The sequence below is a fragment of the Petaurus breviceps genome, unplaced genomic scaffold (genome assembly GCF_028583685.1).
Source record: "Petaurus breviceps papuanus isolate PSGF00001 unplaced genomic scaffold, PetGlider_PUasm1.0 37, whole genome shotgun sequence".
Lineage (NCBI taxonomy): Eukaryota > Metazoa > Chordata > Mammalia > Diprotodontia > Petauridae > Petaurus > Petaurus breviceps.
Window position 1 is genome coordinate 70055336 of NW_027186296.1, and position 16144 is coordinate 70071479.

A 16144-nucleotide genomic window follows, 5' to 3' on the forward strand; every position below is an offset into this window, starting at 1 on the left:
TCCCAAGTCACTGATCTTTCTGCCTCATCTAACCATCCCCTCAGCTTCTCTTATGAGCACTTGATGTTTCTATCATTCTTAAATGTATCTAAATCTGAATTTAGCATGTACTTAATAAACAAATATTTATTTACCACCTGCTATATTTCAGGTACTGCAGTTATAATTTTAAAGAATGAAACAATCCCTTCCCAAAAGGGTCTAACATTACTTTGGGCAAGGTGATGAATATGCATACATATATATGTATATACACACGTACACATATACACATACAGCACAAATATAAAGTAAATAAATGCAAAGTAGTTAAATGCAAACAAATTTGGGAGGGGGACGACCAACAGCTGGGGGATCAGAAGAAGCTCAGTGTAGAAAATGATGTGTAAGCTATGCTCTTTAAAAAAAATAGGTTCTTTTTATTATATTTTGTTTCTATGCCATCTAGCTTTCCCCCCAGACTCTGTGGTGTGCTCCAGTCAGCTTGCAAGAGTTGATTGTTAAATTTTCTGTTTGAGCATTTATACTTCAGAAATTAGCAAATGCAACAAATCTGACCTTGATTTTGTTTTTTATTGATTGCATTGATTTAAGAAAGTAATGGAAAAATGTCCATAATGAAAATTAAACTTAATAGTATATCACATATACATGTTTTTTTTTTCCTGGAGAGCTGATGTTAAACACTTACCAGCCTGTTCTTGCCTGTGTCCCTCTACCATCCCCTTCCACAGAGCCATTCCTTATAACAAAGAAAAAGGAGTGTCTTAAAGGAAGAGAGAGATTCTATGAGGGGAAGGGAAGGAAGTAGTGCATTTCAGACACACAGGATGGCCATTGCATTGGGGAAGCCATTTAACAATAAGTATGGAACTACATAGAACTGACTGCACATGCAGAATAGCTCAAAGAAGTGTTTTGCAGTCCAAATCTTTGTGACCCTATTTGGGGTTTTCTTGGCAAAGACAGAAGAATGATTTGTCATATCTTCCTCCATATCATTTTATAGATGAGAAATAAAGCAAAGAAATAAAGTCCAGGATCACACAGATACTAAGTGTTGAGGACAGATTTGAACTCAGGAAGATGAGGCTTCCTGACTCAAGCCCAGCATTCTAACTGCCACACCACCTAGCTTCCATCAGAGAAGTGAAAGGTAGATAGATCATTGTGGGGCTAAAATATCAATCCATCAAACCAGGCAATATGCTATTTGCTAAGAAAGGTTTCATTGAAAGACAGGATTTGAACTGAGTCCTGAAGGAGCATGAAAGAAATAACTGATGCCTCTTGCCTTTTAATAGAGATTCAGTGAGAAAAACCAGTGGACTTGGAGCCATGATCTGAGTTTGAAACTTAACTCTGCTAAGACAGATTATGTGAGGTCTAAAACACCATCCCACTCTAAATCCTGTGACCCTATTGTCTTTCATAACTGTCCAAGGTAAGTGTCCCGTGTTTGGGAAAACACCTGAGGAACAGTCAGTTTAAATATTAACATATGTATGCACTCACACACACACACATACACACACAACCTTATCCTATCAAGGCTGAAGTTCTTCGCCTTTTTTTAATTTCAGGGAGTTTTACTATGCTTGGATTGTAAGGAACAAGCAAACCTCTCTGGATTAAAAGTGATTAACTAAGCTTCAGATCAGAAAATTGACCCTTACAGCATTGTCACTTTGATGCTGAGGGAATACAGCTGCCTCTTTGACCCACCCTAGAAGATTTCCTGTTTCAGGACCACTTACAGCATAGTGCCTGAAACACCAGGCATCCCTGACTGGGCCATCCTACTACATGTGACCTCAGCCAGGCCAAGCCTTTCTCCAGAATCACAGCATGAAGGTTGTGTCAAAGGGATTGTATTTTTTCTTATTTTTCTCCATCCCTCTCCCTACTTTGCTCCCCCCCATCTCCCACCAACCCAGTCAATAAATGCATTATACAGTGTGGGTGATTTTCATGTGTAAAAACCTAGGTTTTCTATGTTCACTGACAAGGTTCTGAAAATCCTTCCCTTCCTTTTATGTGGCTCCATCTGTTGTCTCATCTGTTGGTGTAAAGTTGCCTTAGTCAGGGAAGACGTACCCATTAATGAGCCCATCTTGCCAATTGGTTTCAACATGTACAGCAGCATGTAGCAATTTGGGAGCAGAACCAGCAGCTGATTATGCCTGATAAATTGATATTCATGCCTCTGAAACTTAATGACAGGGTTCTAAACACCTACTTTAGATTAAATTTTAAAACTAAACCTAGTCTCCCTCTTTTGGTCTTGAATCTGATCTGAATCTGCTTCACAGAAAGAAAATCTACCTTCTCTTACAAATCGTGCTCAGAGTATTTCCTTAGAGGATTTAATCTTGACCCCTCCTCCCCCCAAAATGCTTCTGAAATGAAAATTTATTGGGAAAAATCTTTTGCCAGAGGGAGGTGATGCTTGACCTTTTTTATTTGAAGAGCAGTGTGCCGGAAGAAAACAGGAGAGGTGCTTTTTAAACCTTCTGTCTTCATTGAGAGTCTCAATTCTGGCAGCAGTCAGGAACGTCTTTGTAACTCCCTGAATCCCTAACCAGGTGCCGGGCGAGTAATAAAGGGATTTGGATTTGCTGGCAGAGCAGGATAGAACAGGCTTTCCTATGATGTGCCCAGAGAGGTATTAATAATGTGCAGTATTTCTGTTTATTATAAGGAGAGATCTGAGCCTCTTAGATTGCAGGTGGCCATCAGGATGGGGATTTCCCATTTAAAACATGATAGTTAATTTGGGGGAAATAATAAAAAATAATGGGGAGTGTATAATGTGTGCATAAAGAAAGTGTTTGTAATGCAAACTGTAACTTCTAACTAATGACATAACTGAAGTGGAAGCAGTAATTAATGAGCCAGGAAATTCTTTCCTCCACAGAGCAGAAGGAAAAGCAAAAAAAAAAAATTATCCATAACTCACCTTGTGAAATGTTCCCAAACAGCTCTTTTACTGTTAGTAGCCCTTACAAATCATCGTTTTCCCGTCATCTGATCAATGTAAATGACCAATGCACAGAGCAGTCATTAGCTATGGAATGCCTAGAACCAGAAGGGCTATTTCTAAAGAAGCCAAAAGGCTTTTTTGAATTTCCTTCATGCTATTTGCCTTTGCTGTAGTAAGAGAGACATGGGATATTGATGTTTTGAAGAGGAAGAACCAGTTCAGGCTCAAGGAGCAAGTAACATTTATCCTTTGTGACCAGTTGGATGTTCTTAGTGAAAAGACTTAAGGGTCTTCCAGGTACTTCTCTCTTATTAGACTGGATGGTAGGAAATATTGTTCCTATATGAAGGTATACATATTTATTGATGCATTTTATATCAGGCAATGGCAGTATTTCTCCAGAGAGTAAACTGATACATTTCCCATAGTTTGAGCTGTTTCCTTTCTAGAATTTGAAGGAAGGAAACAAGCCTTTATTAAGTTTCAACTATGTGTCAGGTGCTGTGCTAAGTAATTTTCAAATGTTATCTCATTGGATCTTTGCAACAATCCTGGGAGGAAGTTGCTAATATTATTCTCACTTTACAGTGGAGGAAACTAAAGATGACAGAGGTTAAGTGACTTGCCTAAGGTAACACAGCAAGTAAGTGTCTGAGGTTGAATTGGAACTTAGGTCTTTCATATTTCAGGCACAGCTCTTGATGCACTGTACCACCTACCTGCCTTATTGAATGCTAGAGATGAATGATAACTTAAATCGTTTAGTTTGGGGCGGTGGGGAATGTGTCATTAAACCATGTGATTTTTCATATGGAAATCCAGGAACTTAACTATTAACATTACAGTTCTCCCTTCCACATTGTGACTTTCCCAATGGCAGTTTCTATGTATCGCTGGTTGGCATAAAAAATTAAATGGGAATTTGGAGAGAGTTTTGCAAAAGCTGCAGATACCCAAAGGCCAACAGATAACACAGGAACTTAGAAATGCTTAAAATAAATGTATAGTATTATATAGTATAACATAATATAATGCTATATTATGTTATATCATGTTATGTTATAATATATCATAGAATAATAATCTTATATAATATATTATATAATATCAACATATTTTATCTTTTAATACCATAAATATATACAATTTCTTTTTAAATGTTAAAATAAGTAAAAAGTTAAGATTTGTGAAAAGAATGTGAAAGCCGGTAGACAACACACAAAGGCTAGTACTACATTTTACACAGATTTTCCAGATGGGGGTTGCCATGTCCCTAAACCTGTTGATGTGTCCAACCAGGTGTTACCCCCTTAGCAAATCAGGTGAGTCCTGCTTTGGCACCTTCCCCCAGGAGGCAGCCAGCCACCAGAGATCACATCACTGATTTAAGGGTCTCCCTAGACGCAGGACCATGTTACTTCTACTTTGAAAATAGTCTTCTATCAAGGTACCCCAAAGCTGCCTTGATTGGATAAGGTCTCAGAAGGAAGGTTCACACTCTTTCTCTTGTTTCATCCTTTCCTATGTATGATTGAGACTTATTAGAATAGCCAATGGACATTGGGAGAAAGGTCAGCTATCCAAACAGTGCTTGAATTTCTTTGGATGTTTCTTCTTATCTAATGAGAAGGCACGTCTCAAAAAACTAAATTCAGGGCAAAAAGAACAGCATAAAATCAAAGCCTTGGTTGTGTAGAGATTTTATTTAACTTGGACTTTTTCATTTTCGGCTTCAGGCAGGCCCCACTTCCTCAGCCACAAGTGGAACCTGACACTCAGGGACTGGCAGTGGTGGCACCTGAAGTGATTAACGAAGGGAATCATTAACCTTTCCAGGGGCCAGGCAAACAGAAAGTGTGCCAGTATGGAGACAGGATGTTGGGAAGAAGAGTTGCACACCAGTTGAAATCAGATGGAAAACTTCAATCTTACCCTGAGAAAAGAAATAGAAACTATCCAAAGTCCCCATACTGATGACAGACATAGGGGTGAGGCCTGTGTGGGGTGCCACTAATAGAGAATCCCTTAGTGTTACAAGTCTCAAAAGTCATCTTTGTGAGTTCTGGTCCCCCTAAGCTGCCCATAAGGTCTATGAACGTTGGTAGGTCTGTGGTCTAGTATAGAAACACAACGTCATCTCTTCTTTAGTGAACTCTCTGTGGAAATAAGTGATTCCTACGAATAGATTCTAATGCCCCACAACACTGTTCTCATCAAGAGACAATATATTCAACTCTTAAGTACACAAAGTAAAGTTAAAGAGAGAGAGAGAGAGAGAAAACTAGCCACAAGAGGAAGGGAGGCAGGATTTATTAAGCACCTACTATCATGCACTGTGCTAAGTGCTTTATAAATATTTTCACATTTGATCCTCATGGCAGCTCTGGGAGGTGGGTACTATTAGAATCTCCATTTTATACCTGAGGAAACTGAAGCAGACAGAGGTTAAGTGACTTGCTCAGGGTCACACAGCTAAGAAATGTCTGACTCTGAATCTAGACTCAGGTCTTCCTGACTCTGCCAGGCCCAACATTCTATCTACTGCACCCCCACTTGTCTCTAAAAAGCTGCATAAAAATAAGGCCCCAAACTACTTTACCCAAATGTCTAGATAATTTATAGGCAAACAGTGATTTTCTTCATATTGATTTGACTGGATAGCTTTTGTATCCATCCAATTTTCTGTTTCTGTAAATAAACAAAGACAAATCTGGGAAGAATAACAGGAAGTTCATAATAGGGGTGAGAAAGAGGATGACTTAACCAAGAAAGGAATAGGATTTCATAAGGACCGCTCCATGTGAAGGATGAGAAAAAACAGAGCGGTATGATGTGGGGAAAAGAGTGATGAAAATTACATTTGTCTCAGGCCTACTACTTACCAAGCTATGTGACTTTAGGCAAGCAACCTCATCTCTAGAAGACTCAACTTCTACATCTGTCAAATAATGCTTGTATTTATCTACTTCCCAGATTTTTCACACTGTGGATTAAAGGAGATAATGAAGATAATGGCAATATTGACCAGTCAGTTCTTATTGTGATGAGTTTAGAGTTATTAAATAAGACCTAATATTAACAAGATGTATACCACTGTATCACCAGAGCTAAGTTACCTACTCACAGGTCATTGCCATGTCCTAACTTGGGGCAGAAAGCCTCAATTAGGGCTAGAGAAAGTTAGATCAATGGTAGAGGAAGGATCTTCAAAGGAAATGAAAGATGAATTTACCATGCCATTCTCCAAATTCCATTTTGCTTTGCAACTCCTCCTTTGCTCAGAAACTTCTGTTACCAGTGCTAAGTACAGACAGGGTTGCTCTGACCTAGAAGGCAGCTTGGGTACTTGAAGTGGCCTTTTAGAGTAACCTATAATTTTGGCACTGTTGGTCTTGGTTATAGGAGCAAAAGTTGCCTACTGCTCCCTGGAAAAGGTTCATTCAACAGAGGGTAGCTTCATTTGGGGAGTGAAGTGGGAGAGAGAGAGACAGAAAAAGACAAAGAGAAAATAACAATTGCTATCATTTATAAAGTGCTTTAAGATTTACAAATGCTTGGCTCAGATGCTACAGGAGAGTGTAGGGCAAAGGGGATATTGGAAGGAGTAAAATAAAGATATTCCTGTCCAAATTTCCATAACCATACTTTCATGTGGGCACTGGCACATAGCTGGCATCCTCTCATTGACTGTTTTTTGACTTTTTGTTTTAAAAAAGAAGAAAAAAATGTAGAAATGCTATTTCTCTCTGAGTCCTGTCTTCTGTCTGCAGTGTTTAAGCAACATAGAGGCTAGACCTCAGGGGAAAACTCTATTTTGAGGACCAAGAGTAGCTTTTCCTTCTCTATCTCAAGGAGAGAGACCTTGGTGGGGGGAGGTTAGCCATATTTCTGGTGGTTATTGCTCTCTGTTGATCATGATTAATATCCTTTTATTCTAGAATGAGAATTCTTCCCTTGTCATGACAATGAAAAGAGGCAGATATGTACATTCATTTTTTTCTCTTACCCCTAGGAAAGGATCTCCCTAATTGTTCTTCTGGGCTTCTAATATGTTCTGTCTGGAGAACTTGAAATGATCCCTACTCTTCTCCTCATGATCCCTAAAGATGCATCTAAATAGTAACATTACATTTGTTCAACATTTCCTAGCATGTTTCCTCTTCAGTGAAGAAATTTCCTTTACCCTTGTATCTTGGGGTCTGCTCTATAATCTCAGAGGGTTACCTGAAGGTCCTGGGAAGGTAGATATTATTCCTAGGGTCACACAGCCAGTATGTTTCAGAGGCTGAGGCTTGAGCCTAGGTCTTCCTGATTCTGAGGACCAATTCTCTATCCATAATCCATGCTTTCTCTTGGGGAATGTATTATCTTCATTGTATGGATAAGGAAACTGGAATCCCTAGATGGTTATGTGATTTGCCCAAAGGTCATAGAGCTAATACATGGAAGATTTTGGACTCAAACCCCAGACTTTTTGATTCCTAATTGAATGTGTTTTCCATATTACCAGCTGCCTCTCTACATAAAACCATGCCTTTTCCTAGAGCCCTTTAAAAGTTCTCAAAGCACATCATGCATACCTAGCCTCCATACACTTGTAAGGAATTGAGAATGTAGGTATTATCAATCTCTTTTAGCAGAGAAGGACCCAGAGACATAAAATAGTCCTGGGATCACATTTGTGCAAATTTTGGTGGTAAAACACTAGAACTTTAGGTTCTTAATCTAGTGACTTTATGCACCTTCCCAAAGGCTGTAACTATAAAATTCTACCTTTCTCCCATTTTTCCTTTTCCTCTTTAGGTGATAATTGGTGGGATATGAAGGCAATTTTTATCCCAGTTGTTTCGAAGATGGAGGAAAGACACAAGTGACTCCTGTGTGTAATGGATCAGAGGAGAAGACAAAGAAGGAAGTGGATGTTGGGTGCTGTGGTGAACTTTTTTGTACCTACCCAGCTTTGGCCTCTCTTTCAACAGTAAACTGACTCTGGGGACTTTTTTTTTTTGCCTTTTGGAGGGCAGTTGAGACCGGAACCAAATTTGGGTCCTCCTGACTCTGGGGCCAGCGCTTTACTCACTGTGCCACCTAGCTGCCCTATAACCTTCTTATAACCCTACATAGCCAAAGCCTTTTTCCAGAGCTCTTTCAGACCTAGCTAGCAGAGAGGTCAAACTGAATATGAACTTAAAAAAAACAACAACAACAGAGTTTTTGCATGATACTGAGAATGGTAGCACATTGTTCTGATGACTTTTGGACAATCCTGGAGTGCCAGACTTTGAAAATGCATGCTTTCATTCCTCCCACAAAGAGACACATCTTCATCCCTTTGGAATCATCTTCATTAAGTTATGTGAGAAGCCTGACAGATCCAAGGTTCCCAATCATGCTTCAGAGAATGTGTTTTCTGATACATCATGGGTACTGACACTTGCAGTAGCTGCCAGCCACCAACTAATGGCTTCCCGCATCGACTTTTTAGCATTGTTTGCTAATATTCACGTTTTGGAAGCATCCAGCAGCTGGGAACCATTTCAAAGAATGTGTCTTGCCAGACAAAGGGGATCAGAATCTTACTTCCCTTTGCCAGATAGCTTTTAATGGCGAACTGCAGAAACTCTTCTTACTTAGGAGAGAATTCAAAGATTAGATCAGTTTTCTTGAATTCAACAAGCATTCGTTAGGCACCTACTGTATACAAGGTGCTTTTGTCCAAAGACAAAATTAAACAGTTCCTGCCCTCAAGAACTTCTACCTTTACTTTAAAGAATACTTCATGGCACATAAACTTTCAGAACATTGGGATTTTTAATGTAAAGGTGGCCATTTGTGAAGAAAAATAATTTCATTACTACAAAAAAACAAACTCCCAAGCCTGTGTTTTTTGTTTAATGATATGAATTTTGTTCCAGTGGATAGCATGATTGCTTTGGTCCCTGAGGACTCTATACTTATAAATGTAATTTTGATATAGCAGAAATTCTCCCTATTGATAGAAAAAAGTTGTGGGTTTTTTTCTCAAAGTAGGATTTTTTTTAAAATTCCCTATGAATTTTAAGGAAATGGATGCTGAAATTCCCTGTGAACTTAATTTTTTATATTGTGCTAATTGTATTTCAGTATTATTAGTTTCCTTCACAATCCTATATATTTTATTTTGTGCTTTTAAAAGAACCAGAATTTAAGAATACCTCGAAAGACCAAGCAGAATCAACTGATGCGGCACATTTTTTATCTAAAAAGAAAAAAATAAGAGATATTAGGATGACAATTTTTATTTCAAAGTAAAATGATATCTGTTTATATTTAAAATGCATTGGTATAAGTAGGAGAAATTATAGTAAAAGTATTTTAAATGATTTGAAAAATTAGCGTATCAATTGGCACACCTGGTCCTTTTAGTGTTAAAAACATAACTCTAAGGTCCATAGACTGCCAATGAGTTTCATGATACATAAAAGGACATATTTTGGTTTGGGGGTCTGGATGTGATATAACCTCTGATAAGGTCCTACTCTGGGCCCCTTTTGTGACTTAGAGGTGACCCTGGACTATGCTAGCAGACTAAAAGAAGCATTCTGAGAGTCTCAATACCACATCACTGGCTTCTAGATGAAGACTTTTTCTGGCCACAATTACTATTAAGGCACTGAAGAGGGTCGTAATCTGCACCAGTGGAGGGAGTGGACCCAATACTGATGAAATCACAGGTCTTTGCAATATAGAAGCATGACAGGAGTGAAAGGAACACTGAACCAGGAATTGGGAGACTTGAGTTCTGACTAAGATATACCCCAAAAGGGTATCATGTGAGGACCTAATAAAATAAAATTTGTAAAATTCATTGTAAACCTTTAAGTGATATATAAGCAAATGCTATTATTGTTATTATCATTGATAATTAATAATAATAATAATAGATAACATTTACATAGTGTTTATCATGTTCCAGGCACTGTGCCAATCACTTTCCATTTATTATCTCTCAACAACCCTGGGAGCTAGGTGCTATTATTACCCCCCCCCCCCATTTTACAGATGAGAAAACTGAGGCAAACAGAGGTTAAGTGACTTGCCCAGGGTCACACAGCTAGTAAGTGAGGTCAGATTTGAACTGGGGTCTTTCTGACTTCAGGCCCAGCACTATCCACTGCACCACCTAGCTGCACCCTAATGCTAGTTTAACTTAGAGAGTTTTAGATCTAGAAGGGATGAGTAATAATTTCTCCTAATTTTACAAAGGAGAAAATAGAGGCTTCTTCAAGGGGTTGAGTAGCTTACCCTAGTTTGGAGTGTCAGGACCAGAACCCAGGTGTCCTGACTCCAATTCTGTGCTCTTTCCAATACTGTCTTGCTATATGCCATCAAGAAGATGGATGATGTTTAGAGTCAGAAGATTTGAGTTTGAGTACCAGCTCTGACATTTCCCCTTGGACAGGCCATTTATTTAAGTCATTTACAAGCTTTCTGTCTCATTATGGGTAAAATGAGGGGCTGAACTATGACTTCCAAGGTTTCTTCCACTTTTAAAATCTATGATCCTATGAATTCTTTACCGCTACATCACCAAACTAGGGCTACTGGCTCAAAAAGGAATAGAAATACTTTATTCCCAAAAGGCTGTGGTCACATTGCCCTTCCCAGGGCTGAGTGGTAGATATTCTATCTTCCCTGCTGGGGACAGCAAATTTTTCATCTGCCTCATGACCTCCCCTGCTTTCCATTGACAAAAAAAAACATGCCCGTTGTTCTGGATACCTCAGGAAAGGTGTCGTATCAGACATGTGACTCTGAAAATCTGAGGGAAACAAAGAGAATTCCTTCCATTATATCTGACAAAGCTGATCCCACCTCAAGCAGAATGACTATTAAGATACCATTACTAGCATTGATACATAGCTTATATATTTTAATCAACCCCCTCCTCCCAGGAATAGCATTTTTCTTTCTTTGCAACACAACCCACCCAATACACCTAAGTAGAAGAGATTAGGCCAAATGCCTGTTGTCCTGTTATTCATTTACCTGACTCCATTTTTACCTGCTTCTCCATTCAAACTTTAAGCCTTGATTCACATAGCTTCAAGACCCACCAGTCCAACCTCATTTGAGAGACGGGCTTTATTTCATGTTAAAGGGTTAGGGACAATTCTTAGTTTATCTGAGCAAGTACTGAAAGGAGAAGGCTAATCTGAACCATGCCAAAAATGGCCTAGGATGGTGCTTTGAACACAGTAGGTCTTTAATATGTGTTTGGTTGTTTGATTAAATAAAAGCACTTTTATTCAAATGTAATTATAAGGGAGGGGCAGGTAGGTGGTGAAATGGAATTTCAGTTTAGGAAGTGGAATCAGGAAGACTCATCTTCTTGAGTTCAAATCTGGCCTATTCATAGACTTACTAGCTGTGTGACCCTGGGCAAATCGCTTCAGCCTGTTTGCTTCAGTTTCCTCACCTGTAAAATGAACTGGAGAAGGAAATGGTAAACCACTCCAGAATCTTTACCAAAAAAAAAATAAAATAAAACTAAAAACCCCAAACCCAAATGGGGTCATGGAGAGTCAGACACAACTTTAAAAGAAACTGAACATTTTTATATAATTTTTATATAATTAATTATATAAAAAAATGGGGTTTATTTAAGTCCTCCAGCTCCTGGTTCACCTGGTTAGGGCCTCAACTTCAGCTGCCACTTTGGATCATATGTATTGGGAGATGAAGAGGGAAGTTTAAAATGAATATTTGTCTCTAATAGTCTAACCCAAATGAGGTAATGTGGTGCATTTCATTTGAGTAATTCCCATCTTACTTCCAATGAGGGTTGGTTTACTTTTCCCTCTCTGGGGGGCAGGTTCAGGGCTGAGGATGAAATTTCATCTGTGACTCAATCTCTGTGTAGTAGGACAAATGCAGTGGCAAAGTCCAGCCTTCGGGTTGGACCCAAGCTATGGTGGGGAAGGAATGTCTGCTCATACAGACTCTTCATTTCGCAACCTTGAGTGTTTAGTTCCAGCTGTGTTTATCAATTGTGTATGTGTGAGTGAGCAAACTTGTGGTCTGTGGATCTGCTTGCTCAGTCCTCCTGGATCCTATGCTGTGTGTCTACCCTGTATTCCCTTGCCATTTGACCTGTCTTCTGCTTTCTATCTTTGTGTTTGATTCTGTATGTTGATTTTTGTGTGTGTGTTCTCTCTATGTTGACTTAGTTCATCCTGTGGAGGGGAACCTACATCCTACAGTGATGCCATGGTTGAATCAGATGGGAAGGTTAAGGGGCTAACTGGTCAGTAAACTTCACGACACAACTGAATTTCTGCCATTGATGGGCTTTGGTTTCAGATACTTCCCCAGAATGAAAGGGAAAGCTGGAAAGCATCCCTCTCTCCTCAGGATGGTGCTGGCAGTCAGCTGGCTCAGGTCTGCATTCTTTACTCCTGCTTTATTCCCAGGTGAGTAGTTTCCAATGCTAAGTGATGCTTATAGATTCTATAAAGGAAGGATCATGGGATTTTGGTGGTGACAGGATGATCCAGACCACTCGGGGAGGGACCCAGAGATTAGAGAGAGCTGTCAGAGTGAGGTAGGTTCTAACAAGAGGGAGATAGGAGGAAGTCTGGAAAGGTAGACAGTTTTCAGAAGTGAACAGTGTGAGAGATTGAAATGAGCATGACCTTGCCATGAGAATAATGAGTGAGCAAAAATCTCTACTGCTTACTACCTGTGTGACCTTAGACAAATTGTCTGGCTTCTTTGGATGTCTGTTTCCTCCTCTTTAAAATTAGGAGGGAGGTGTGGTCTATATGATCTCTAAGACCTTCCCCAAACAAGTTAATTCTAACAAAGTAAGTTATTTAATTCATTCTTCCACGTATGACTTCTGTGGTTTGTTCCTTTTTACTTTGTCCAGAATCTTGACTGAGACAGCAAAATTTTTAAATTAAACCTATTAAAATGAAGACAAAGAAAATGGCATACTGTAAGGCTAATAAACTTTTATATAAAATTAAATAGATAAATATATAATTAAGTATAAATTTATATAAATCATGTGAGCCTTCCTCTGAATGTCAGAGGAATTTAGCAACAGGTAACAGGTGAGGATGCAGACAGGCAGCTTCTCAACATTATTAAGGTCTAGCCATAGACAGCCAGATGTCCCAGGTGAAGTGCATGAATGAGGCAGAGACAGCTGGTATCAGGCAAGAGGCTGAGAGTGAAAAAAGTCATTGGTGGATTCAGGAAAGCTGGCAGAGACCCAATCCTGGGGGATTCTTAAGGCAGCTAGTAGGTGGAGATAAAACAGGTAGGCAGATAAGCCTCATTGAGATCTGGCAGCAGGTGACATGCAAGTACCCAGAGGGACTGGGGATTAGGACTAAGATTCTAGTTTCCTCAAGGTTGATGACTTGGGCTATTAGATAATATTTCAAGGAAAGGACTCAGCAACAGGAGCAAGATTGGAACCCCATCTCTGGAAATGGGAATTCAAGATTTACAGAGAACAAAGAACCTAGTAACCAGGACTAGAATGCCTGATTTCTGGAATCACATCTCCTTTGATTCCTACTGCCCTGGGACCAGATTTGTTGCAGAATCTGGGATGGTCAGGTTGAGTGGCCCTAGCTAGGAGGACTGGAGGTCATATGGGGTCAAGTATCAAGGCCAATTATTCCAGTGGGAAAAAGTAGCTGGTTACTGAAGCTACTAGAGAGACTAATTAGGCAGGTGAAATATATGCAACTTATCTCCTTCAGTTTCTTTTAATGTCTGAGAGGAAGAGCAGCATATTTTATGAGTCAAAAGACAAAATTACAATCAATAAAAATCAAGGTTAAAGTACTAGTTTGTTAAAGGGAAAATCCATTTTTAAATGTTGATTACATTTTTTAAAAAACCCAATTTTCAGCCTCATTGTCTACCATTGTTCTCATATTTGTAAGTCATGGTTTTCTCCAGCGAGTTCAAGGTGTTTCCCTCATCTTGTCAGTTAATAATCCTTGCATAAGAGAGGTGTAGGTAGAACGTGGTGATATGTTCATGTGAATGCAATTCAAGCATTTGAAGTACCATGTGGAAGAGAGATTAGACATCCTGTGTAACCCCAGATGACAGACCCAGGAGCATTAGAAGGGACCTGCAAAGAGACAAATTTGTTGTCAAGGCATTTAATGCCAACCCAAAGTGGAATGGGCTGTCTCCAGAAGTAATGAACTCCTTCTCCCTGGAAATCCTTCAAGGAGAGGCTGTACAACCCCTTGCTGGGGATGTTTTGGTTAGGCATTCCTTGAGTTGGACAGGATGGCTGCTGAGGTCCCTTCCACCTTGAAAATTATATAATTCTGTGAACATTCATTAAACACCTATTGCTTATAAGGTGCTATGCTAGGGCCTGGGTATAAAAAGACAAAAATCCGTTTTCTATCTTCAAGGAGCCCTATATTCCACTAAGGTTTGGAGGTGGTCAAGATATCACTTGTAGGGAAAGAAGGGGAGGGAAGAAGTATTTATTAATCACCTATTCTGTACAAGGCACTATGCTAAGTGCTTTGCAAATGTTATTCTCATCTAATGAAATAATATGTACACAAATAAGAATAGTACAAAGAACATGGAAGAATGGCAAAAAGCCATCTACAGTTCCCCCTTCCACATTCCCCTATTAAATTCATGATCATTATTTAAGCTGTTTTATCACAGCAGAGATTAATTTAGGCTTAATCATCCACTCAGTGCTTGTACTAGATACTTTAATATCAAAACAGTTAAACCAGCTCATTCATACATTCTAAGTCCTATTACCACCCTACCTATCATTGCCTGTCCTGTCATGCTAAGAATGTGAATAAAAAAGGAAGAAAAGAAAAAAAAGGCATAGCTAATAGGTTTATTTATAGTATCATTTTTTTCAGGTATTCAGAAAACAGCACACACTTGTCTTCACTATACATCAGAAACCTATTTGTGACATGAACTTGCCAAATGGGATGGTGGTTCCTGGTGGATTGGTAACGAAATGTCACGTCACTGTGTATGGTGATGATTCTTCCATACTGTTATCTAATTTTCATAACGTTTCCCATGTTAGTGAAAAACACTAGATAAATAGTTCTTTTCCCTTCTCTTGGTGAGACATGGGATTTCAAACTATATATAAATAAAGCCTACACTGTGTATAATGATGAATCATCAAGGCGTCACTGTGTATGGTGATGATTTTTTCATACTCGTATCTAATTTTCATAACATTTTCACAGAAGTCACAGATGACATGTACAGGCCAGTAGATGACACAGAAAAAGTTTAAGAACTCAGAAATACAAAAAATACATATATAGTATTGTATAATATTAAAATATTTTATCTTTTAATACCATAATATTTCAGACTTCTCTGGTATGAAGACAGGGCCAAAAAATTTATGTGGACTTTTCAGATTGGGGGGGAGGGGAGAGCATCATGCCCCTAAATCCTGTGATGTGGAAGGGATAACTGTACTAGGAAGGATCATGGAAGAGTCGACACAAGCTGAGGTGGGAAGAGAGATTTGGATTCTGAGAAGTGAAGTTGAGATGGGGACGCATTCCAGGAATGGTGGATAGCTGGTACAAATGCACAGCGTGGGAAAGAAATTTCCATACAATTTTTCATCTTATTTTTGGTGGTTTTTAACTTTGAAAATTTAGTTAACTGAGACTATCACTGGAGTTATCTATATAGTCTATATTGATGTAGTTGAAAAAAATTTTTCTCCAAAGACTTGATTTATTTTAGGTATTTGGGGTGAAGAAATAAGATTCTTCCCTGGACATTTCTTGATGGATTGAGAGCTTCCTTCTTGCTTTTCAATTTCAAGCCACTTGAAAATGGTCCTTTGTTCATTTAAAACTAGGGGTTGGTCAGGTACAGGTTGACCTTAATGGTTCCTGAGGTTCCTTTTAACTCTGAGACTCTGAAAAAGAAAACAAACTCTTCATGCCCACAACACCTCCCTCCCTTCTTCCTTCCCTCCCTCCCTTCCCCTCCTCTCTCTCCCTCTCCCTCCTCTCTCTCTCTCTCTCTCTCTTGCTCTCTCTCTCCTCTGTCTCTCTGTCTCTCTCTCTGTCTCCCTCTGTCTCTGTCTCTCTCTCCCTCTCCCTCCTCTCTCTCTCTCTCTCTCTC

The 16144-nt window shown here is 39.2% G+C and overlaps 1 protein-coding gene across 1 annotated transcript in view; it reads left to right on the forward strand.

The window, feature by feature from the left end:
• CEMIP (cell migration inducing hyaluronidase 1) overlaps positions 1–16144 on the forward strand; it is a 242439-nt gene that overhangs the window by 114563 nt on the left and 111732 nt on the right. The window contains exon 2 of the mRNA XM_069098686.1: positions 12326–12435. Coding sequence (XP_068954787.1) covers positions 12339–12435 — 97 coding nt within the window. The 5' untranslated portion in view covers positions 12326–12338. The remainder of the gene's footprint in view (positions 1–12325; positions 12436–16144) is intronic.